Source organism: Anguilla anguilla, chromosome 10 (genome assembly GCF_013347855.1).
Source record: "Anguilla anguilla isolate fAngAng1 chromosome 10, fAngAng1.pri, whole genome shotgun sequence".
Classification (NCBI taxonomy): Eukaryota; Metazoa; Chordata; class Actinopteri; order Anguilliformes; family Anguillidae; genus Anguilla; species Anguilla anguilla.
This window is the reverse complement of record NC_049210.1, coordinates 27,986,055-28,013,606: the sequence shown is the minus strand read 5'-3', so window position 1 is coordinate 28,013,606 and position 27,552 is coordinate 27,986,055. Positions and strand designations below refer to the sequence as shown.

Below are 27,552 nucleotides of genomic sequence, written 5' to 3'. Positions count from 1 at the left end.
CTATTGCATTTCAAAATTATAGGCTAGGCTCTCTGCGTCTGGTTGTGTTAGAAGTATCAGATAGACTGTATGTTCTTCGATCATATTGGTAATAAATAGCCCGTGGCCTGGCTAAGATTCTAAAACTGATGTCCTCGCACAATCGATATTAGCATACTGTAAGTTAATTCGGGAAATAGCAATATAATAACCACTTAGCTAAACAGACCTAGCCTACTTCAGATTGAGGCATTGTTATTGATGAGTTGCGTGTAGTTGAGCTGGAATAACAATGTTTATTTAGTTTAGCTAATGTTGTTTCGTTGATAGCTTGCATTATTTGTAAATGTGTGCTGTATTACTTTCTCTGTGTGTTTGTAGGAATATTCACTAATATGCGTGCTTGTAAATTCCCACACTACGAATGATTCTAACCATTGCTTCTCAAAATTATAGGCTACCTCTCTGCGTCTGGTTGTGTTTGTTTGGTTCTTTGTTTGTATATGATATAACCATGTCACATTTCCTAAGTTTTGTTTTCATTAGTTAGTGGTTTACCCCTTTTTTGTAAAGCACATTTAATTTTCACCTGTTGAAGGAAATGTGCTATATAAATAAAGTTTGATTTGATGTCACATTTCCTAACAATTTTGTTTTTATCATATTTACAGAGATGCTGATCAGGAAACATGGCCTAGTTCACCACTAGCTAAGAGGCAACGCAAGCGTTGCAAGAGTACACCAGTCTCATCTCATCTTCCATGCTTATAGTTTGCTTCAATAAATGTTCTGAAAATCAAAAGATGTCTTTGTTTCTGTCTTCTAAATGGCTCACTGAGTCTTTGTCTTAGTGGTGGGGAGGCATGCGGCCAGGTGTGAATAGCCTACTTAGCTGGCAGGTCGTCCTACCCAATGCATAATCATTACAGAAAGGCCATTTGCCCTCCCATTCTCACCTGGTGTTGAAAAATAGTAGTCACAACACTAACTTTTAGCAATGTATTTTATATTTCTCATTGGATTTGTTAAAATATTGTCATCTTTTGATACCCAAGACCTTGATGAACACATTTCAGTGACCAAAAGTCTTAGTCACAATTGTTCAGTGTGCTTTATTACAACATTCCTGTGCATGTTCAAAACTACTGTTTACAGTTTGTGTGTTTTTAGAGCAGTTTACAATCCACACATGATTATGACCTACTTACTGCTGCCATATTATTGTAGCTGAGTCTGTGCTGAAAACAAAGATATGAAACACTTTGGAATCACTGTATATAAAGTTGATGAAATTTACACAAATGTCAGAGCATCGCACGATCACCAGTGTGCCTCATTTTACCCTTAGACCCCAGAGGGTTAAATGAATAACCAAATGAATTACTTTAATCTAATTGTTGCTTGCTGTTGCTTGAATTTTAGTTGATTTTGTAAAATGTTATACAATTTTAATAGAATGTTTTAAATGAATTTAAATGAATTAACACGGTAGATCTGTTAATCCCGTGTAGAGATAGAAAGTATTTTTCCTGATATTTTCTTTATTTAGTTCTTTATGAAAAAATGTTATGACTTTTTTATATGTTTATATGAATTAATGAAATTTCTATGAATAATATACATTTTCATATTCAGCTTCCTGTCCTTGTCATTTTTTCATAATGCTTTTTAAAAATTGGTGATATTGAGCTTGGCATGCATAAAGTAAAGTGATTTAGGCTTTTTAAAGCCTAATACAAGTGTCCCAGATTATCAAATTCAGGCAGATTTTTTTTTTTGGCACAAAGAACACTAATAGTTGTGGCATGTCTCCTCTGGGTATGATATCTACATTCTTTCTTCTGGTGTGGTTAGAAAACATCTTAGGGATTTCAGAAAGGTCTAATGTGTCGATCTAATGTGTTAGATAGATATCGGAATAAGTCGCAGAAGTCAAAATTGCAATATATGTCCCAGATTACCCGAATTCACCCTAATTGACAAACTAACAAGTGCTTTGCAAGCAAGACATAAACCCTACACAGAGACTTGTGACCATTTTGGCTTTTTAACCCATCTCAAGAGCCTGTCTGTGTCTGAAATACGCGAAGCAAGCCGCAATCTTCAGAAAAAATATAGCACCGATTTACAGGATGTTTTCGAGGATGAGCTTGTTCAGTTCATTAAATTCTGTGACACAACAACTGATGATCTGTCACTAAGAAACCTGATGGTCTTACAGAGAGAGAACCAACTCCAAAGTGCTTTCCCAAACGTGGACATTGAACTCCAAATTTATCTCACTCTCCCTATTTCAAATGCCACCAGAGAAAGATAATTTTCCAAGTTGGGCATTTTTAAGAAGAGAGTGAGAGCATCCATTGAGGAAAACAGGCTGAACGGGTTGACCATTCTGTCCATTGAGCATGATCTGCTGCGCCAGCTGGATTTGAAGGATTTCAGTAAGAAAAGCAGGAAAAAGGCCTTTTAATGACATCACTGGTGAGTCAGATTTTTTTAATATGCTAGTTTAAGTCTTGAATATTATTGTGTAGTTTATAAACAAAAATGACTACGATATTCTATTCAGCGATACCCATATGCATTTCTCATACAAATAGAATTAGAATGTTGTTTTTCTTTTGTGGACTGTTTGCCGTGTGATAAAACTGCTCGAATTTTGATTATCCTGCCGTTGTGTGTTTGCAGTATGACTATAATTGGTGTTCTTTTGTATGGCGTTGGTGTGTATTTTCCCATGGCCTCTTTGCACTGGCTTATTATGGGGTTGTCTTGTGTTGCATATCTTTGCGTGTGTGTGTGCGTCGCTGCGGCGGGGGGGGCCTCTGAGTTGAGTAGCCCAGGGCCTCAAGATGGGTAAACGTGGCCCTGATCGTTAGGGTTTAATGCTGGATAGAATGTGATATCTAGCTTAATCATTGTGAAAAGTTGTGTTCCTTTGGTCGTAAAAATACCAAGATTTAGTAGCCACACCCAGTGTGCCCATGTTCTGCACCCAAGTGCTGTGCAGCATTGATTCTGGAAAATAGAGCTCTCTTCTTCCTGTTTGTTTTGCAATATTATGCATGTGTGACATATATATGATGTGGGCCAAAAATTGGTCTTTAGAATTCCGGAAGAAAGGGTTTCTTGGTGAACGCTCAAGTTATATTTAAAAATATTCTTACTTCCATAAATAAGGACTTGAATTGCAGAACTGAAAGTAGTGGTATTGATAGTAGCACTGGTAGTGGTGGTGGTGGTAATTTTAATAGTTCTGATACTGGTAGTAAAGGTGGGGGTGATAATTACAGTAGTAGTAGAACTAGTAGTATTTTAAAAATTAATTAATTTTTTAAAAGAAGAAACATTAACTGTATCATTACAGGTACAGTATAGGCTAATTGTACCTATGAAATATATTATAGACTACCTATATTATCCTACCAAATCATAATATTGGCACACAAGATTATTATTATACCTGGTGGACATCTAATTTTTAAATGATCGCCTTTGAGAAACAGAAGAAAAAAAATCTGATCTGGCAAACGTCCTTTGTGTGACCACAGTATCTGTTTTCTCTGTCTTCTTTCCCCGCTTTGCCTCCACAAACATCAAAGGAAACAATTAAATGTCACGTTGTAGGTCTTTATCGCTGTACAAACCTGGGGTGTCCCAGGGTTTTCTCTTCCCTGAAAATTGTATTACTATCACCTTCTGGAGGAAACACAAAGCCCCAAACTACAGCATGGCTACAAAAAGCACAAAGATCATGTTCTTTTTTATTTTAAGTTGAACGCAATCTGCGACATTTATTTAAAATCACTGATTGAAAATCTTAATGTCTATATAACAGAGGTGTTACAAGGATGTCATCTTTGGGTGTGCATTTGGATTACAACAAAAATGTTGCTTTTCCTAAATAGGGTATGTAAACAAGGGCGTAGTTTAATTTTCAGAAGGGGGGGGGGGGGCAACAATAGGAATACAATAACAGCATCCAATTTTTGTAGGGGGGTCCGGGGCCATTACCCCGTGAAAAAAAATAAAATAATTAAACTCTGTAACACTAAACAAATGTCTCATTTGGTACTGTCACGCCGATTTTGATCCTGGCTGCAAAAATGATACAATGACATTCTAAAACAGCTGTTGTACCCGTTGAGACTTGCTTGAATTTCCGTTGCGGCGTCCGTTGCTATGCCGACGCTGCCAGCCTTGCTGCATTCTGCGGCGATAAAGATTCTAAGACAACTCGCCAATTTCTGTGGTTTAACGGGTTATTTTCCAGCCTGCAACGGTGCAATGGTATTAGCAAACGGCTACACGTATCATCTAACTTGCGAGTAGTTGGCTATTACCCTGAAATCTTTTTAACAGAAAATAACAATTATAAATGCGATTTTATCCACGGAAATGGCTATACAGAAATGCTGGCTAGCTAGCTGGCTAATCACTAAACCAATGCAAGAGAGCTGGTAACTTAACCTCTTAGCGCAAATCCCCTAGTGGTCGGCAGGCCGGCGTGCCGAGATTACTAAACTCAGACATTCGGTGCTACTGCAACCAAAGTACGAGTTAAAAACAGAAACGCATTGTTTTAGTTTCATTAGTAGGATACACGACAACTATGCCGAAAACGGAGTTTCGCAGCCCCACCATTGTCGCTCTGGTCGTTCATTTAACATGCACCCCCTCCCTGCAGTCTCATCTAGAAAACACCCCCCACCCTTGACATAATGGACAATATTGTCTATCTTGGCATTCATAAAAAATATTCTTTCACCACTAAAAAATCGTATTCCGTCATAGCAACAAGATTAACCCGAAAATAGCCCTAAGATATGCCTACATACAGCATACAGCAGTGAAAATGCTGCTCACTGAATAACGAAATAAACGAGAAAAAGTGTTTAAAAATGATACCATGTCATTCTACAGTCAATATCTGGGACTAAATATTGAATAAATATACAACCTTACCGTTGGTTTTACGTGTAGAGATGTCCCTTTTGAGACCGAGTGGTCATATATTGTCTTGGACAATCCGTTTGTGAAATATACACGCATCTGTGATGCCTGGGTACCTTCAAAAATAGCTGTGCGTAATACCAAACCTGTTGTTTACGGCGTTGTCGCCCTTTTTTGTACAGTCTGGCTTGATTGACAATACATGTATTCAGTAGGTGAGAGTATAAGCTTTCTAACTATGTATAACATGTCTGATTTTGCTTTTGGAATCATGTTTTATCGGTCATCGTAACCGAAAAAATTCTTATCATCGCATTCACTTACGCATTCACTCTTGGGCTGCACCTAACAACGTTGTCAACGATTTTTCATAATTTCTTGGAAAATACTATATTATTGAAGACTTTTGTTTGCTGATAGACATATCTGACATCGTTTTCTGGAGCAAAACAGAAGCAGATAGGACTATCATTGCTTTACTGTCTCTGTCTCTATACTGAACACTATGTAAGTATTACTGCTCAAAATATTTTGGTTCGTTCCGTTGCTACTATAATATAACAAACTTGCTTGTGTCTGCAGCTGCAGTTCCTCGCTGCAATTTCTAACATTGAATATTCACAAAATACGCAATTTATGCTGTACTCTGTCAGTGTCTAAATAAATAATACGCTACGGTAAAGCTTTGAGAGGATGAATCATTACTTTTCTTTGACATGGATCCATTTGAAGACAATAACGGGTGAGTTCGTTTACTCTTTAAATCCGTCATTATGCTGAGAGAAATCGTATTCTCAATTTAATCTCTAAATTAACTGTAAGGTTAGGGTTGTAACTAGTTAGCTGTTTCGTAGGTGACTTAGTTAATGCACTCGTCTTAACTGTTGCTTGTACTTTCCCATAGACTGCGTTGTTGCTGTAGGACTTGTTTGTGTTAGTGTTAATTAGTTTAACCTACAGGGTCCAAGTTGGACTATGCGGTTGTTCCCTGCACTTGGAACGGTAGGCTACTGCCCTCTAGGGTTTTCGACACGCTTGTTCCTGATTATGGTTATATATTTTGTTGTAAGTCGCTCTGGATAAGAGCGTCTGCCAAATGCCTGTAATGTAGGCTACTGTAATATTCCGTAGCAACAAGATTAACCCGGCGTTAGCCCTGAAATATGCCAATACAGCAGTGAAAACGCTGCTCACTGAATAACGAAATAAACGAGACAAAGTTTTTTTTTTTAATTATGCCATGTCATTCTACATTCAATATCTGGGACTAAACTTTGAATAATTATACAATCTTACCACCGGTTTCACGCGTAGAGATGTCCCTTTGGGACTGAGTGGTCATATATTGTCGTGGACAATCCGTTTGTGATTCCTGTTGCTTAAGGCGTTGTCGCCGTTTTTCGTACGATTTGGCTTCATTGACAGTTCATTTATTCAGTAGGTGAGAGTATAAGCTTTCTAACGATGTATAACATGTATGATTTTGCATTTGGAATAGCGTTTTATAGTTCAGCGCAACGGAATATTTTCTTATCGCATTCACTTGCGCATTGTGGCGTAGCATAAAAGACGATTCACCTAACTAAACGTTGTCAACGATTTTCATAATTTCTTGTAGAGTACTATTATTACTGAGGACTTAAGGGCTTAGCTAAGCCATTTCTTTGCTGATAGACCTATCTGACACCGTTTTCTGACGCAAAACAGAAGCGGATAGGACTTTGTAATTGATTTTCTGTCTCTATACTAGGCTACTAAACACAGATAAAATGTCATGTTGCTATGTAAGTATTACTGCTCAAAATATTTCGGTTATATACGTTCTTTTCGTTATATACGTTTCTCTGCAAACGCGCGAAAACACGCTGGTATAATAAAACAATGACGGTAAATATAGCCTATATATATAGTCCGCCTCATTCCGTTGTTACCATAATATAACAAACTTTCTTGTGTCTACAGCTGCAGTTTCTCGCTGCAATTACTATTGAATATAAACAAAAGTCGCAAATGCTGTAGTCTGCCAATGTCTAAATAAATAATAAGGTATTCTTCGCGCAGCACGCATGCTAGCAGGAATGTCCAGTTGATTTTTCGTTTCGTTTTTTTTTATGTCGTATTTATTAGGCTATATGAAATATGTATTATTATCCTATCTGTCTCTGAGGCGCTCTGAAATGTGCATTCTCTGTTAAGTTGAGCAATGGATTGGTATATGTGTCTGACATACTGTTGCACAGTACACCGACACTTCAGCACTTTTTCGGTACTTAAAAAATAAAAAAAAAAGAAACGGTTCGGTATTAGAATTTTCCGACGTTCGGTAGTTTTGCGTCAAATGTAAAAGCCAGGGACATGTGTCTCCCGCATTACCGATTGAGAGGATGAAAAGTTATGATTTGTCAGAATCTTCGCTAGATGGCAGTAGCAACTAAGGTTGGCAAGTGAGGTGACCTGCGCTTGTGCATTTTTTCGTGGTCGATACAGCGCAAGCTTAGACTCAGTTCACTTCAGTAGCAATAGCTGTTCTAATTTGTAAATATTTTATTATAGGAAGATGCTGTATTGTTATTGAAATGTGCTGTTTTTAGATATATTTTAAAGTGAAAGACCTGTTTACAGATAATTTACTTTACAATTGTTTAATTTTTGAAATATATTTAATATAGTTTTCTATGGTTTAGTGCTGTAACACTATAGTCCTATGCTTATTGATATGTTGAACAGGCTTCAACTTAAAGGTTGTTAATAAACCGGGTTTTTAATAAACCGTGAATTCGAAAATGAGGTCATCCCTTGTGGACATTATGTTTCTGATCTATTAAGGTAATTTCAGTGTCGTTAGGTACCGAGTAGCGAATCAGTATCGTTTCAGTATCAATTATCGTGATACTACACCTGGTATCGGTATCAAATTTTGGTATCGTGACAACACTAGTGTGACGCCTTTTTTAGTTGCGGCGCAGAAACACTGCAGCTGTGCATACACGCCGGACCATCTAAGTGTTACGACATAGTAAAGGCCTTTACGGGAAGCGGCCAGGGCACATCCGTGGCGACGTAACTAAGTCATCCAACAGCGTCTCTTAGCACAAAATTGGCCATAAGTCATCAATATTTCATACGATCATCATGATATTCAGTAGATATGTTGGGTGAAGGCATATGATCATGAGGACAGAGCCATTTTAAAATCGTTCCATAGGGGGCGCGATGCTGCCAATGCTTGGACCCCTCCCAACGCCGCTTGCGGCTTTAATTTATATCATTTTTGGTCAAGGACTTTTTGAGTTATTTGACCATTTCCAGGAAAAGAATAATAATAATAATAATAATAATAATAATAGGGTTCCTACTTCGTAGGACCCCTAATAATAATAATACTAAGAAAAACAATAGGGTTCCTACTTCGTAAGACCCCTAATAATAATACTAACAAAAACAATAGGGTTCCTACTTCGTAGGACCCCTAATAACTAAAACCAAATGCTTCCTATAATTTGATACCAGTCATTCACATCGCTGTGGAGGAATTTTAGCCCGCTCTCTTTGCAGTACCACTTTAATTCGGACAAATTTGTAGGTTTCAGAGCCTGAACTGCTCATTTCAGGTCCTGCCACAGCATCCCTACTGGGTTCAAGTCAGGACTAGGCCACTCCAAACCTTTAATATTTTTTCTTTTGTAGGGGACATACCTCTACTTCTCATATGGGGCACCAAAATGTAGAAGATATACATCTATATCCTCATATGTGGCACCTGAATGTAATAATCAGTCACATAAAGGAAATATGCAAACTACAAATTGGCCATTTAAATTAATAATTAAATCATTATTAAAATTACATATTAATAGTTCATCTTAACCAAACCAAACTAATACCAAATTAATATAACCGATTCAGCTGAGAGGTGAAGGTATTCTAGGGAGTTCTTTTGATTCACAGTGGCTGACATAACATAAGATTAATATCAATACAAACAATGGAAATAAAATAAAGCTTACTGAACACAAAGTACTGAAAGGGGAAAAGCACAATTCCCTACTATAATGTACAACAAACTATGTGTGAGTGTGTGCGTGTGCGTATGTGGGGGTTAGCGTTGGGTACACATGCACGCAAGTATGTGAGGAGTGTTGTGTGTTCTCCTGCATGTGGAGTTGCGCAGCTTGGTGAGTGCAAACTGCGGACACATGTTCGGGGAGAACAAAGAAGGATATCTGAAGCTAGTGGCTAAACAATAGTGCATGAAGTGTCATGGTTCTGTGTTCCTGTCTGTGTTTCCCTTGTTGGGCCGCCAGATGGCGGCACTTCTGTTTTGTGTCCTGCTTGTACCCTGTGTAATTGTATGATTGTCTTCAATTGTTCAATTATTGGTTCCTGATTGTCTCGTTTTCCCTTCCCTCTCTGTGGCCTGATTGTTCATGGTGCCCTCCTGTGTCTCGTCAGTGTCTGTTCTATTTAAGTTCCTTCTTCCTTGACTCAGGTGCTGGATCCTTGGTTGTGTGGTCATGTTTCTGGTCATGTTTAAGTTCATGTTTAAGTAGCTCCCTGTGTGTTCTGTTTTCCATGCATTTGTGGAATTTTGGATTTTCTTTGATGTTCCCTGAGTTTTGAAGATTACTTTGTGTTTTTTAAGAGTTGCCCTGCGAGGCCTTTTGTTCCCTTCTTTTGTTCTGGATGTGTCAAGTAAAGTCTTTATTTCAATTCCATTTTGGAGTTTTGAGTTTTTCCCCCTCTGCATTTGGGTCCTAACCCCCCACGCACGCACCCTGACATGAAGCTTGCCAAACAGATAACTGTATGGTTATCAACGTGCGTCAAGATCAGCATGCCGTGTTATGACCTGTTAGTATTTAAAATAGATCACATGTAGGATCTGTTCTGTGCCTTATGTTTATTAGAATATTTTAGGGCAGTGGATGGCTTGGAGTCAACCGTAAAAAAAAGAAGATGAAACAAGTAAAGTTAAAATAACACAGTAATGCATATTTTGTCAGAAGCATTACAGTTGCTAAGTTAATCTATATGTCCAGAGTTGCAGCCTTACTTGAGTCCTTTGGATTGGTTCCATTGTTGGAATGCTTCCTGATTTCTAGCGCGAAATCCATAGGAGTTACTTGTGGAAAAGGGTAAGCCATTTGTAAGTTCAGTTCCAAGACACACAGCTTGATCCTTGTCGCAGGGCACTTGCCTTGTGGGGCTTACTGGAACTGCAGGATTCTTAGCTTTTGGCGTGTGGCTTTCCATGGTACTTCTTCAACCACCACTTGTCAGGGGTTTGGGGGGTTAGGCCCCAGGTGCAGAGTTAACAACTCAGGAGGCTCAAAAGGGTAAGTTTTAAATAAAGACGTTACTCTCAATAGTAAACCGATAACAAACAAAAGGCCACGAGGGGCAAATCCCAAAAACACAAATTCTTAACAACAGAAAACACCATGAGGAACTCAAAACACTAGAACAAACAAAAACAAGAAAACAAGCAGGAAACTCCAAATACTTGAAAAAACACAGAACACCAGGAACACACCATGAGGGCTGAACACAGTAGGAACCAGCACCCGAGTCAGGCAAACCAAGAACTTAAATAGACAGGGGCTAACAAGACACAGGACGACACAATGCACAATTAATCCAGAGAGAGAAGGGATAACTAGACACAGACAAAAACAATGATTGAATAAATGAACACAGTAATACAATTAAACACAGTGGGAAAGCAATGAGGGAAACGAACTGAAATACAAACCTGAGAAGTGCCGCCATCTGGCGGCCCAAAAAAGGAATAATCGTAACACAAATACTGAACCATGACACCACTAATCACTCATATTCTGCTGATAGCCAAGGGTAGGCCTATATCCGAGCTTGCCTTGCTCAGTTGAAGAGGCATGCCACAGGGAGTGAGTTCAGGGCGAGCAACTCGGGAGAGGGTGGTGAGTCCCGAGAGAGTAAAATTGAACAGAGAGTGAAACAAAGGTTACCTTCGTTTTATTGAAGCATCAGACATGAAATTAACAATTTGGCTTCAAAGCGCTCAGCCAGCATAGCATAGAGACAAGACAGAGCAGGAACTGTAGGCGGGTTAGCGGTGTGAATGTGTGTGTGTGTATGTCTAGGCCCCTCACCCCTCCTCTTTTTCACTAGATAAATTATGTGGCTTTCTTTTAGTTAAGTCAGTTTTGGGCAACCTAAGAAGGAGTTTGTAACAGTAGGATGTGGGAATCTGAGTTCTTCATCCAGATCTGGCATTGTACATTTAACCTCTTATTCTTTTGGAATATTCTACTGTCTTCTGGTTTTTTAATTTTGGTCTCAATTTTTTTTTATTTTGGTCTTTATCTGGGACAAAAGCTATGGTTTGGTATCTTCTTACACTAGTTGATTTCTTGTGTGACTGCCCATGTCTGTAACCTTTGTTAATTGTTTTAAGGTAGTTGAACCTTGTCTATAGATTAGACGTGAATATCTGTTGTAACTTAATACATTTCTTAATTTTCATGTGCTTGTGAATTGTACATTTTCATAAAGGCTGATCCAACAGTTTGCTCTGCCTATCCATGAATTTGGCAATTTAATTGATATTATTATCAAAGATATGAATTAACTAAATGAAAAAAAAAAACTTTTACATGTTGGATAAGTGAGGTGTTTTAACAGTTGACGCTCGTGTTCGGTATTGAGTCAAATGAGCGTGTTGACGGTTAAGACTGCTGGGTTCGGAAAATTAAACATTTCAATTAATCCTCAACTTGCTAACACAGGGCTCCAGACTAACGTTTTACATTGGTTGCACTGGTGCACCAGCACATAATTTAGGTGCACCCAAAATTTTTCACCGCAATAATACATTTTAAGTGTTACCTTTTATGTCAGTTCCCATACACATTGATAATTTCTTAACACATTATGTAAATGATTGTAATCAGGAATAAAGGTGCAGATAAATGTTTTTTCTTCATTTAAATCACAGCATAAACAAGAAATCGCAATAACCTCAATTGTTTAAAAAATAAACTTAAAAAGTGCTGCTGTTTAAAGTGCTTGACAAACTCAAATAACTCAAACAAAAGTGTGCGCTGCTCCCGGAGGAGTACAGGGCGCGGTTTCACACATACATGCCTTCTTTTTTTCCCCACCCACATTCAGCGAAGAAGAATATCAGGGTCAGAGCCAATCAGAGGCAGTGTAGGGGCGGGTCTTCGTAGAATGCGGGTAGGAAAAATAAATAAGGTCGTAATATTACGAAAATAAAGTCATAATATTACGAGAATAAAATCGTAATATTACGAGAATAAAATTGTAATATTACGAGAATATAGTCGTAATTGAAAAAAAAGTCGTAATATTACGAGAATAAAGTCGCAATTTAATGAGAATAAAGTCACAATATTTCAAGAAAAAAGTCGTAATATTACGAGAATAAAGTCGTAATTTTACGAGAAAAAAAATTAGAATATTACAAGAAAATCGTAAAATTTCGAGAAAAAAACATAATTTTTAGGAAAATATATAACCAGCAACCAACAAAACGGACGAGAGGACAGTCTAATGGCAGCCTGAGCCTGCAATTTCCTCCAAGTCTGTGTGGTTCTTTCTTCGGAATAGACATAGTTTCTTGCACTTTTCAATGTCCTGATACTTATGATAGTGTGGTGCTGATGTGCCAAAAGATTATTTCGTTATTTGTGAAACCTATACTAAAGTATAACTTCACAAGATGCTCCACCTTCCTCATTTTAACGCAGGCGACAGGCTGCTCTTCTGATATTTCCCGTCTAAAATAACACGTAGCCTAAAATTACGACTTCATTCTCGTAATATTATGACTTTTTTCTTGTAAAATTACAACTTTATTCTCGTAATATTACAACCTTATTCTCGAAATCTCAGATTTTTTTTCCCTCAATGTGGCCCTAATACTCCGTCATAACACACAGAGACAGACCTGCCTAATGTCAGGTGCACCGGTGCGACCAATGAAAATGTTTAGTCGCACTTGACAGATGTTTGGTCGCATGTGCGACCAGAAGCAAAAAGTAAGCAGTGTACCCAGTGTCTCCGAATCTATCCAAAATTTCAAAATTGTGCATTGCCATATGTCTCAACATAATCATGGATTTCACTACAAATCAACTGTTTTGAATGAAAAAACTCACTTTTGCATCATTTTCAAGTGGGTATTATGATCCGTCCATCAGTACAGGGGTCTAAAATATCTAAGGGTCCAGAAACATAGCCTAAATCAATCCAAAAATGAATAGAATGATTTTTGTCTATCATCAAGTATATACATTTTTGTTTAAAATGAAACACTGATATCAGATAAAACAATAATGCAAACACATTGTGACACAATGTGGTACATGTATCTAAATGTGTAATCATTAACTCATATGTTTTTCTGTACTTTACTCTTTGTAATATTTTGTTACATGGGGATGGGACAACATTAAAACAATATTCCACCGTCCACGAAAAAGTTTTGCCGATGTTCCAGCTTCATGTCAAATCTGGTGCATGAAACATAAACATGACTGTGCTACCAACGAACGCTTATGCTACAGTGTGAAATATCCCAATTATAAAATAACACAAACCTATTTAGATGCTCGATTTAAAAAATTACGTATATAACTGAAATATTTTAAGTAGTAATACTTACATATCGAGGAAGAAATTTGGCATTCTCTTCCTCCAGAGAATCATTGCTGTTGCTTATTCGAGAAAACAATATCAGCTATGTCTATCAGCACTTAACCATGCTCAGAAGGCATCACAGAATGAATGCCTAATGCTTTTCTGAAAGTAAAATTAGACGTTATGCATAGAAAGCTTATACTGCCACCTACTGGATAAAATAATTGGCAAACAAGGCAGAATCTACTAAAAAGGGCGTATATTTATTCCTTATTTAGTCACAGATATTGATAGTAGAATGACATGACACAATTTTGAAAATATTTGTTATTCAGTGAGCAGCGTTTTCACCACTATTGACATGTATTAAGGAGCTTGTACACTGCCCAGACACTGCCCAACAACGATTAAGACAATTAAGAGGCATAGAAAGCTTATACTGCCACCTACTGGATAAAATAATTGGCAAAGAAGGCAGAATCTACTAAAAAGGGTGACAACACCAAAAACAGCATCAGCTATCTTGGAGGATACTCAGATGTCAGAAATGATTGTCTAAGACATCAATACTGACATGTCCTTCTGCATTCACACCAAATCAGGCAATGCGGCACCTTGCCGCAGGGTTGTGTGGCGGTGTGGGCGTGTCACTACATGGCCCATTTGTGTAACGTCGTATTGTGAACTTTAACCCCCCCCCCATTTCCTGTCCGCTAACTCGGAAAAAAAACGCAAACTGAAGGGAGCTTCTTGCTATTGTTATTTTGCTGCGTAGACTAACAGCCAGACGCAGACGTCGAAGCTGGGTACACGAAATAAACCAAGCGAGGACACAACTGGGAGAGTATCATCGTTTGGTCCATGAACTCCATAGTGCTAGGTACAATAAACTAACATGCAAGAACTGCTATATAGCAAATCTTTTATACAGCTTAAGTCCGACGTTCGGAAGTGATATTTAGCAAGTAATTATTGTTTTGGTACTCGTCCCATTACCCGGTACTGTCAAATCACGATGACGATTATAAAATTAAATCTTAAGAAATGAATCGTGTCAGTAATTCATCTGACAGTTGCTCGGTAAACAGCGGACTGCTACATGGTAACTTAAACAACTTACGTGATTGGCCACTGCAGCGTGACGTCGGGTTGCGTTCCGGAAAAAGTTGATTCTGATTCAACTTTCTTGCCGCAGGCTGCTGCGTTTTTTTTCGGCACCCCATGGGGTGAACCACTGCCACAGCCTAAACGCACTACCCCCATTCAAATGAATGGGAAGACTGCCATTTTTGCTGCACAACCCTGCGGCAAGCTGATCTGGTGTGAATCCAGCCTTAAGGAGCTTGTACACTGCCCAGACACTGCCCAACAAACCCAAACATTCCAAAGTTGGTAGTTGATAGTTGTTTTTAGAATGTTCAGAACACCAACTGCATACTTCCGAAACAATACCCAACAGGACTGTTGTAGACTGTGGTAACCTGTTAGCCTAAATTTTCTTATTTGCTTTTAGTTACCTTTTTCCCTTTTCTGACATGGAGGATGTGAAAGACCTTTTTAATGTGCTTCGAGTATTCATGGTTTGCATGACCTTGTTAGGCAGGTTAAGAGTTGTTAAGAGTTGTTAGGCGGGTGCAGGAGGGACAACGATTCAGAGGGGCAAGGAGAAGACTTTGGAGTCTTGGATACAGCAACATGAGAGACAGGGAGAATACCCAAATTTATGTAATGAGCTAAGGTTTGCAAAACCTTCTTTCTTATTTCTCTCTTGAACCGTTCAATCAGTTACTGGCCATGGTTGCTCGTCTAATTGCTATGACTAACTAACTTCAGAGACTACATTTCCCCTGGAGAACTCCTCATGTTGACATTAAGATTCTTGGCTACAGGTGAGGGTTCTCAATATGCTTCAGGTGTTATATTCACACAATGCATTTAAGATAGATTGAAGTCTCAAGTAATCAATTAATATGGTGTTGTTTCAGAATTGGATGCACAACAACCAGAAAATTTGTACCTGAAACCTGTGTGGCCATTTACCAATTTCTCTGTGCTGGATATCTCAAGGTTTGCATCAGTAATAATTTATCATGAATTTTATCTCTGAAAATGAATTAACCCGTTCTCCTGAAGCATTCATAAATGCAATTTTCGCCTGGGTGTACTCTTAGTCTTACAACTTTGTGGCATCACGCAGCAGAGAGCTTATAGAATTATTTGAAGGACACGCGCCATCAAGACTATGTATCAAAACTTAAGAAATGTGTGAAGAATTACTCATGGTATACACAAAATACAAATAAAAATGCAACTCTACTGTTTATTTCACAAAATTCAGATCAGCTAGTGTCAAAAGTATTATACAAAATTCACCCCCAAACTCTTTCCCACCCCTGCAAAAAGAATTGTGTAGATAAAAAGTACAAAAAGTAGTGAAATTTTACAAAGGTTTTTCCAAGATGTCCCAAAACCTCTCCAAATTGCACATTCTGGATAATGTTATGAACACATAGAAACCACAAAAACATTTTCTTCACTCAAAATCACATTGAGAATCAATTCCAATATGTTTTTTTATGTTCAATGCTGAAATACGTGTGTTAGCTGGCAGGAATGAACTGAAAACGAATATTAGGTTGGGTTGAACGGACTTTGCTGTTGCTAATGTCACGGTACGGGTAGGGGGGACCCAAACGCAGAGGGAAAAAAAAACACAAACTCAAAAGGGAAAATTAACAAAGACTTTACTAACACGACAGGCAAACAAGTAGGGAACAGAGAAGGCCACGAAGGGCAAAAACACAAACTCAAAAACTATCTAAATAAAACAGAAAACAAGAGGAACTCACAAACATGGGCAGGGCAGAACACAGGCAGGTAGAGGACAAGGGCAGGTCAAACAGAGCACAAGGGCAGGTCAAACAAAACACAGGCAGGTATAATCGGTCTGAAAACAAAACACAAGTCAGAACAAACACAGGCAGGTACATACGGTTGAAACCAACAGATATCGGGAACAAACACAAGGAACCAGCACCCGAGTCAAGGGAACAGAGAACTTAAATAGACAGGGGTAACAAGACACAGGTGAACTCAAAAAACAATCAAACCAGAAGGAGGGGATAAGACACAGGTGGGAACAATGATGGGATAACGAGACAATTGAAACAATCATACAATTAACAGGGGGGGAGCAGGACACAAAACAGAAGTGCCGCCATCTGGCGGCCCAACAAGGGAAACACAGACAGGAAAACAGGACCATGACAGCTAATGTTACTGCTGCGAACGTCACCCACATATTGCCAGAGAATTCAGAAGCTTTGCAAAAGAGAGAGAAACGGTCTGTACCTGTGGCAGTGGCAGTGACTGATTGTAGCTAGAATTTGCAAGTGTGTTGTTCACATTCTGAATGTGTTAATCAATAAGAAATGATCCATTTGTACGTTTGTGAATTTGTAAAGATCTAAAAAATATTTGCACAAAACGCAAAAGCAAGTAGGTGAACAACTAGCCAAACTTGGTAGGTCTTGCTCAAAAGCTGTTGGATGAGTGGTGAACAGAATGTTGATGTGGAATAAGAAGAAATAAGGAAAACGCTAAACTCGCTTTTTCAGTGAACATAAATGCCCTTCAGTGGGGCCATAACTTTGTCTAGAACCCCTTTCTTTGAGCAAACGTCCACTTTATAGACATGAAAATGAACCCTCTAATTGAGTTCCGCTTTTTTTCAAGCTCTTGAAATACTTCTGTCACAGCTTAAATGTTTTTCTCTGATCCTCCATAATTATATATACATTTTATAGCACAATGGCAAGTTGTAAGGAGAACTAGCTGACTTTTCAGCTGTGCACATTCACTCACTATCAGCATGAACTTCATGATGCACAGATGGCTGGCGCAGTTGGTGTTAGATGGCGTTTGGTTGGCATTTGTTGGGACAGTGTGCATATGCCATTATAGGTCTTTAAATTAGGACATAATTTAATAACACATTACAATTTTCAAAATGACAAAATCTGCTACAGTATGTGGCTTACTGTATGGTAAACAGATTTAAAAACCAGAATTTGCACTTACATTTATTGGCAAGAAACCTGTGTGAAGTAACAGCTCACGACACTTGCCTGTTGCTTCTGCAACTGAATGTTCAAAGAGAAGCCATTTGCTGATGATAGTCCACAATTAATGGACATCGCTCATAATGTAGTTGACAGGGTTCCAAGCATTCTAGGGCTGCATGATGCATCCCAATCCAGTTTTGGTTCCACCCTCATACACTTCACTTGCAAAGTTCACTTAGGAGGATGTGATGCACGTACCAATAAACCAGGAGTATACACTTGTGTTTAGTCAGTGGGAGGAAGCAGGGGCGGAGCGGGTCATTTGAATTGAGACCCGCTTCATCTCATCTATACTCAGAAGTTTCCCTTGGGAGATATGCCTGACCTTACTGCTGCATAAAGCTTTAATCAGTTGTGTACAGAGGAATGTAAAACACCAGTTTACATTTACATTTTTTGATTATTCATTTCTGAATACCAATTATCAATAAATGTAACCTAGCAAGTTTTGTGTGTTAACATTTATCTTTGTGTCATAAAATTGTGAAGCATTTAATATAGTAGTGATGTCTGGTGTGCTGTATAATAAGCACACACCAGAATGGTCCCAAAGGGTTGGCTATTTGCTTTGTAAAAGCTTACCTGGGTGTTAAAAACAAACAAAAGCAGCTTTCCTCATCTATTTGGACATTACCACAACTCACTTCACGGTAAGTTACAAAGTTGCTTGTGCGTCAATATTTATGTCTTTTTTCATGAATAAAGCTCCATGCTTCATAATCTGAGGATGTGGCTGGTCTCACATTACCAATGGAAATGTGTTTCCTTAATTAACAGTATGTGCCCAAAAAACCTGCGGATGCACATTATAGGGCATTTTCATTTTCTGTAACAATTAGCCTCTGATACAATCATACCATATGAATGTGGTAAGAATATAACATCAAACTGTGTGTACCTTGATTTTAATTGTATCTGACTTGAATAAGTTATGAATGTCATTGAAAAAACTCACGACTACTGACATGTCAAAGCTGCTTTAAGTAAAATTTCATAGTGCTAGGTTTAATATTTTTAGAATAAATGAGCAAAATCCGAAAACATTTACGGCAACTGTTCTCCATAAGAATAGATCTTGTGAAAGAAGTTAACACTCGTTTTTCACAGACATTAAAAAACAGATACACTTAGCACTGCTGCAAGGGCCACCAGCCATGATAAATCAGCTGTAGCAGGTCATATGCATTAATTTCTATTCTCTCCTCCCATATTTTTGTGATCTATTGTCACAGTGCTCTACAAAATACATATGCATTAACCCAAACGCAAATTTTAGGGATGCCACATTTATCTTGTTTTACCAGCAGAACCTTAGTAAATTTGGAAAAATGCCATTTGTCTCGTTAGGGCCAAGAAAAGCCCTGCAATAAGGCCCTAAATTTGCCTTTTCAGTAAACTCGTATGCCCACCAGTCCACAGCACCCTTTTGAAGTGAGTCTCCGTTTTACGAATCATAATATAAAGCCTCTAATTCCGATTTGCCTTTTCATGCTCTTCTGTTACTTTTGTCACAGACTGAAACACTGAAACCTTTTTCTCAGACCCATCATAATTATAAATATATTCTATTGCACAATACTAAGTAGTTTTGAGAACTAGCTCCTTTAGTTCAATATTGTTTAATTTGTCATATAACTTAATTGACTTAAAAATAAACCAGTTGCTATTCAGTTAGCGTGAATACAAGCAGAGGCATTTTGGATTACAAAACATAGACATGGACAAAAAACATAAAGATGCAAGTACTCGGTGTAACAAAAGTGAATCCAATGTAAGAATATTACATATGGACATTTGAAATTTTCAATGATTTATTTGGTGATCTGAGGTGAAAGTTGAAAGGGTATATGATTTTTTAAAATCTTAAAATAAACAAGATAGCATAAACGGTTCAAAGCCCTGACCCTTGCCTACACTGCTGCCAACAGGACAGCCCCCATCTACTTGCAGGACATGACTCGATTCTATGTGCCTGCTCGACCACTCCGCTCTGCGGCAGCAGGGCGCCTTGTAACCCCTCCCACCCACCCAAAGAGATCACAGAGCTTCTCCACCCTAGCTCCCCAGTGGTGGAACGAACTACCCGTCCCTCTCCGAACATCCCCCTCACTACCCATCTTCCGCCGTGGCCTGAAGACTCATCTCTTCAGACTATACCTAGACTAACCACCACCATGCTGTATATTTCACTCTAAATCTCTCCCCCCCCCCCCCCCCCTCCTTTTTCATGACACTTGTTACATGTTGCCCCATCCCAGCACTTTTTGGTAATTTGTATTTGTCCTAATACTGTAGCTTATTCTTCTGCCTAGTTGGTTTTGCAGAGGTTAGGTCTGAATAGTGTTCACTGTGTGAACTAAACTGTGTTCTTGGATAGAAATAGCTGTACAAAATAAGTATTGTACCTTACTGAACCTGTGTTTAGCAGTTGTCTATGACCATGAAATGCACTTTTTGTACGTCGCTTTGGATAAAAGCAAATCTGCTAAATAAATGTAATGTAAATGTAATGTAATGCAACTGTAGAAAGTATAAAATAAGTTTATGATGTGGTTTAGGGTGTAATAACCAATTGGCGGTGGGGGAAGCCTTTTTTGTTTTACCGCCATTTATTACCCTGAGTGCTGATAAAGGACTGAGAGCCATTATTGACCAGAAATTAGTGTGTTGCAGGTGCTGAGTTCAAATTTGTGGAGTGTTTGTAGCCATTTTTTCATAAATTGTGGATCTTTGTTTTATGACAGCCCATACCACTAGGGGTCAGGAGGGTTAGTGCTACAGCATATTAAAAATATGTGATCTTTGAGATTAAATGCAATTTATTTCTTGACACTACTGTATTGCAATATTGTGTTTCCAGAAATGCAATAAATCTGTTAAAACATTGACTTGAAATCTGTGTGCTTGCATCAGAAACTGAGGTTGTTTTGAACTACAAATACTAATACGTTGGGCAAAAATGTTTCCTAAGCAGGGCAGTTACACCAAATGGCCACAAGATGTCAGGATAAGAACAGAAATGAAGTACATGCTATATGACCGAACGTATCTAGGACAATCAAATTCCAGATGATTCTGTGCTTCCCCAACATTTTGGGGATGGCCCTTTTCTGTTTCAGCATGACAATGCTCACGGGCACACAACAAGGTCGATATAGAAACGGTTTTGTCGAGAACGGAGAGTAAGAACTGGACTGGCCTGTACAGAGCCCTGGCTTCACTACAAATCAACTGTTCTGACTCAAGAAGCTCACTGTTGCATCATTTTCAAGTGGGAATTAGGCTACAAGCTTTCCATCAGTACAGTGGTCTAAAATCCAGTGGGGTCCAGAAACATCCAAAATCTCTCCAAAAATAAGTAAAATTCTTTTTGCCCATTATAAAGCATATAAATGAGCCCCTTATGAAGGTTTAAGATGAAACATTGATATCAGATTAAAAAATAATGCAAAAATATTGTCACACAATGCAATGTACCTAAATGTGTAGTAATTAATTATTGTATGTATTTCTATACTCTGTACTCTCAATATGTTTTTTTGTATAGGTATGGGACGACATGAAAACAATTTTCAACCGTCCACCATGTTTTGGCAATGTTACAACTCTTATGTCATCACTGTTGCATGCATCACAAAAACTACTAAACTACCAACAAACTTTCACATTACAGTGTGAAATAACCTCTTTATAAAATACCACAAACCTATTTAAAGACACTCAATTTCAAATATAACTTAAACAACCGAAATAGTTTGATCAGTAATACTTACATAGCAATGATGAAATCTTATCTGTGTTCAGTAGATAGAGACAGAGACAGTAAATCAATGATACAGTTCTATCCACTTCCATTTTACTCCAGAAAACGATGTCAGATAGGTCTATCAGCAAACATACGGCTTAGCTATGCCCAGAAGTAATAGTATTTTCCAAGAAATTACAAAAAATCGACGTTTCATCAGGTGCAGCGTCTTTTACTACTACCACAGAGTGAATGCGTAAGTGAATGCGATGATAAGAAAACCTTCGGTTACGGTGACATATAAAACGCTATTCCAAAAGCAAAATTAGACACGTTATACATCATTGGAAAGCTTATACTCTCACCTACTGAATAAATGAATTGTCAATAAAGCTAGACTGTACTAAAAAGTGCAACAATGGCATCCCTTTTGAGACTGAGTGGTCATCAATCTGTTTGTGAAATATACGTGCATTTGTTATGCCTGGGTACCTTCCAAATAGTTGTGCATAATAGCGCATGTGGTGTTTACGGTGTTGCGCCCTTTTTAGTACAGTCTGGCTTGATTGACAATTTATTTATTCAGTAGGTGACAGTATAAGCTTTCTAACGATGTATAACATGCCTATTTTTGCTTTTGGAATAGCGTTTTAAATTTCAGTGTAGCCAGAAATCTTCTTATCAGAGCATTCACTTACTTATTAGGCTATTACTATTGTAGACTTCTAAGCATAGCTAAGTCATATGTTTGCTGATAGACCTAGGTGACATCGTTTTCTGGTGTAAGACAGAAGCAGAGAGAACTGCATCATTGATTTACTGTCTCTGTCTCTATCTACTGAACACATAAGATTTCATCATTGCTTACTGCTCATAATATATTGGTTATATATGTTATTTTTGAAATTAAGTCTTTAAATATGTTAGTGGTATTTTATAATGAGGATATTTCACGCTGTAATGTAAGCGTTTCTTAGTAGTTTAGTAGTTATTGTGATGCATGCAACAGTTATGACATGAGAGTTGGAACATTGCCAAAACGTGGTGGACGGTTGAAAATGATTTTCTGTCGTCCTGTCCCCATATAAGAAAACATTACATACTGTAGAGTACAGAAATACATACAAGAGTTAATTATTACACATTTAGATACTGCATCGCATTGTGTACCAATGTTTTTGCATAATTTTAAAATCATCTATCAATGTTTCATCTTAAACCTTCATTAGGGGCTCATTTATATGCTTCATAATGGACAAAAAGCATTTTATTCATTTTAATCTAAGTTAGTATTGTAAATGGTCAAATGCCTTGCTTCATTTAAGCCATTTTTCAAGTCTCTGTGGTGTTCACATCTGGAGTTATAAAGCTTTAAATAGGGTACCCCCGAAATGGGCAAGGATTGGCCAGATTTGGCATGTGTGCTAAGGGGTTAATTGGTGCTTGCAGTTATTATTATTATTATTATTATTATTATTGCTCTCTCTGAGGGGATATTATGGGTAGGAGCCATAATAATAATGGGTACGAGTGAATAAAGAGCATAACTGTAGCATCACACAATTAAATAAATTAGATCAAAGCATGTGAAATAATATTGTTTAATGGCGGAGTTGTAACAGCCTGCAACTCTACAATGCTCAAAGAGCAATGGGACACCGAGTAGTTTTCACAAAAGCATGAATTTGTGAATTGGGAAAGTGTATTACTATTGTTAAACCTGCCAAATATAAACAAACACTAAATAGTAAGAAATGATAGGGGATTAAACAATAAAATATATTAAACTTCAGCACTTGAAAACAAAAGGAACCTTTGCACTTACCTCGCACATTAGCAGCATTTACATTTTTTTTAAATGTAGAAACAAGCTGTTTTATCGGCCTGAGATTAGGTTTTTCTGAGAAAGAAATAAATGTGAAGTAACACTGACTGAGACTTTGGGCTTGCTGAATTCACAAATAATTTTTTTTTTTTTTTTAAAGCCATTTTGACAAATAAACGGTTGTGCAACACCAGCTATCAACTTTAACTGCTGTACTCACCACAGGCACCTCCTCTCCGTCCCCAGCTGTAAAACCTCCAGGATCAGCTTCAGCTTTAAATAAGAAGAGAGATAATTACACCTGATCATTACATCTGATATAAAGGACTATGTGATTGATAAATGTGTGTGTATGTGATTCAGTGGCGGGCCGTGTATTTTACACCTAGGTCTTCAGTGCTATCCTCCCGCAATTAAACCGCCTTCGAATAACCTCACCATGACACTAGGGCTATAGGCTATTGTCATTCGACGGAACCACCCCATATTCACAGTGACAGTAACCTTTATCGAGTGGAATAAAGTGATTTAACACAAGGCTCAACACCTATGAGACGTACAATACACTAATTGCAGAGACATGAATACAACGTGAAAAAAAAAAAGAATACAACGTGACTGAAACCATCAAGGATGTACCACTATTACGCAGTATGACAGGATGCTGCATCACAAATAAACATCGCATACCAAAGAAACAAGTGGTGTGCAAAACTTTCCTTTAAACTAATCATTGATCTCAAACTGTTTTAATTAATTTTCAGTGATTAACAAGCATGCAAACGATCTGACAAATCAACTGGAAAGTGACACACACATCTGATTAGTCCGATCATTGGCACGCTTGATAATAAAGGAAAATTAATGAAAACAGGTTGAGATCAATGATTATTTTAAAGGAAAGTTTTGCACCCCACCAATTATCAGCTCACCAGTCGCCGGTAAATTGTAAGATCACTGTCGAGTCCAACTGCCTTTAATTTTGTCTCGATAATCGTTTGTTTTACTACCGGTTTCGCAGTTTTCCCTAGCCAAGTTGCAGCAGCATGTTTTGCCACTCAGTCCGACTGAGGGGTTCGTATTCCGGTGGGAAAGTGACGTCAGTGCATACCCTCTAACTGGCCCTCCGATCACACCACACGAAAATGCTGACGTAGGCGGCTAGGAAGGCCAGCTAGACTCGAAATATGATTGGTTAAAGAACATGACAATCAACAACATCGTCCATAGAGACAGAGCGAAATTAAGTTCCGCCCACACCGGAGGGGAAAACAATTCATCGCTCTCCATTGACTTTGTATTACGTGAAGGTGCCTCCTTGTCACTTTCATCTGCTAGCAAACAACAGAAAAATGCCTAAAAGCTGGTGTGTGGTGGGATGCACTACCAACTGGATAAAGAACCAGAACTAAGTTTTTATGAGCTGCCGAACCAAAAAACCTGTCCTAACATTGGAGTCTAGTGGCGTGTCAGCTAGCAAGCTAGCTACAGGCTACAGTACATTACTGTCATTCGAAATAAGTTGGAGCTACAGGCATTTTGTTAGCGTTTCAGCCCTTGGTTGCATATTATGGCGCCGATTGTTTTCCCCTCCGGTGGGCGTGGTTTTCATAATATGACGCGTTGCGCTCTGTCTCAATTTGCTTTAACAGCAGAGGGGATTCACTCGAAATTCTGAAGACCTCAGGGTAGATTTTTCACCCGGAGACAGCACAGGTGGAAAATCTGATTGGATAAAAGCTCTAATTTATATGAGCTGCACTGGAAGCAGCGCAACTGAGGGAGAGAGTAGCAATGAAAGACGTTAATATACTGATGGGAACGAACTTTGTAGAATACATACAGCATTAATGAAAATATATATTAAATTCTAAAAATATAATTTTCTGATTCTCTAAGCCAGCAGAGAAGGTGTGTGTGTGTGTGAGAATCTTTCCTTGCTCGGGCTATTACACAGGTAAACAAAGCACTTTTTATGACTTTTTATTTTTTGGATTCGGATACAAGTTCACTGTTACTAGGAATGGCTGAGACTGTGATCTTTAGGCAAGCATGTGGTGTGCCGTTGTCCAGCTTTCACTTAAAAATGTTTGTCAACAATGTCCAATTGTGTTCTTTCTTAATTGTAAAAAATACATTTCAAATTTTATGATCCATCTGCATTTCATGATCTGAAACTTAATTTACCATCCTCAACCACTGCAGTCCAGTCCATCACAATGGGTCACATTTCAGTTTCTCAACACAGCTTTCTGCGAGTGCAGAGATGAGCAAGATTGTCTTTACCAATAAGATTGTGCCATTTTGTTAGGTAATATTAGACTTAGTGTTTCAGTGTATAAAAAACAAATGTACACCAAATAACCCCTGTCATCGCCTGATGCTCCAAAAAAATAGTAGTGTTACAACCACATTGGAACACTGGTGACTTCTTGAAAGGGTCAATTTAAAAATTGCACCCTCCATCTCCCATGAGGTGAGGTGCACTACACCTACCAAAATGTCAAAGGGAGGTGCAAAAACCATACATCATTATATTCTAAACTTTGTGATGATTATACATATAACAAATACTGGACGACTGAACAAATGATGAACAGATATCTCCTAACACACCCCCTTTTCAAAGTCGGTCTAAATGAAAATAACCCCATTTTATCATAAATAGTTGTTCTTTCGGAGAAACATATCCAAACATACTACTTCTGTCAATACAACTCATTCACAAAAAAGACAAATGTCAAATTCTTCATTAAGTCCACAGGGAGTTAAAGTCAATAAAAAATATATCCAAAAACATTCCCTCTGGACAGGCACGTGCACAGACAGACCTCAAGGGGGGCTTGAGCCCCTGCCCTTTTGCCCTCTCGCTCGACGAGTGCCCTTTTGCTCGGTGGTATTTAGAATTTGTATTTTATAAAATACAAATTATAAATACCACCAACCAAAATATAATTATAATATATTATATATTATTAATAATTATATTATATTAATTATATACATTATAATATATGCACAGGTCCGCAGTTTTAGCATCATGCGTAAATCGCGACCCCTCAGCTGCAGTACTAGGCGCTGCTATTTTGTCTTGATCAACACAGTTGCCCACTTGTTATGGATACACACTGCTGTACTGACATCTGTAGATAAAAGACCTACAATACTGTGAATTTCCTACTGTGTACTCTTTTGCACAGTCATAAAACAAAATCACAGTTGAAACAACAACACTTACGATGTTCAAAATAGAATAAACCGGTTTATATTGGATTTGCCAACTTTAGACTAGGTTAAGTTATCCTATAAGCTACTAGCCCACAAGCAAGCTAGTCTAGCTAATTATGGTTAACGATAATTAATGACAATAGCCTCTTTGTCAAGCAAGACAACTTACAAACAGGCAATGTTTGAAGCATGTCGCTAAGATGAGTGATGTTGTAAGTGTCCCCTTTTCTTTAGTAATGCCAAGGACAGTAGTCCGTTTGTTTTAAATGGGTGGTAGTGGCAAGCTGCTAATTTTAAAAATGCAAAAAAAAAATTAAAAAATGCAGTAGCCTGCTTTTGCATGTTATTGATTACTCAGAACGTAAAAAGGGAAATAGGACATGAGAAGAAACACTGAAAAAAGGATTGGTTGACATTTAATTGTTTTCGTTAGTAATGTTTACTTAATTGCTGTTAAAACCAAACAAGTGTTTCCGCTATATTGCTGGGCTTACATTGGTTACTTCAGAGAAAAAATATGTTTATCTTTTCAGTTTACCATTAGGTTTGATATTTATTTATTAATGTTCATTTATTTTATTTATTTGTTTATAATATTGCATGTGCTTTGTGTTTAGTTATTCCTGTTCCTGGAATAAAGGTAAAAACATTGAAGACTAAACTGTATGGAATGTCTGTGTGAAATGCTCTTGTAGTGTTGTGGGGGATACTATCTGTAGAGCATGAACATGTCTGGATAAGTTTATTGGGTCCAAAAATGAATGACGTATTACTAGGGTTGAGCCGAATACTCGGATGAAACGAGTATCCGCTACGGATAATGTACTTTTTACGAGCACGAGTACCATCCGAGTAAAATGTGTCAATTGTCAAATTGTCAAATGTGTGCAATTCTCAGATTCGGATCAACACATTATTCTCACCATAGCTAAACACACATTTACTGGACATTCACACGTAAGCACATATTACTGATTACAAATGGACATTTCTAGCTTCTAGCTTGCTACAGTAGGGCTAACTAGCCAGTTAACTAGCTGCTACAGTGGGCTAAC

The 27,552-nt window shown here is 38.0% G+C and overlaps 1 protein-coding gene across 10 annotated transcripts in view; it reads right to left on the bottom strand.

The window, feature by feature from the left end:
• LOC118206456 (brother of CDO) overlaps positions 1-27,552 on the bottom strand; it is a 374,202-nt gene that overhangs the window by 97,684 nt on the left and 248,966 nt on the right. For all 10 annotated transcript variants that reach the window (XM_035379207.1, XM_035379212.1, XM_035379206.1 and 7 more), the window contains one exon: positions 23,490-23,542. In XM_035379207.1, coding sequence (XP_035235098.1) covers positions 23,490-23,542 — 53 coding nt within the window. The remainder of the gene's footprint in view (positions 1-23,489; positions 23,543-27,552) is intronic.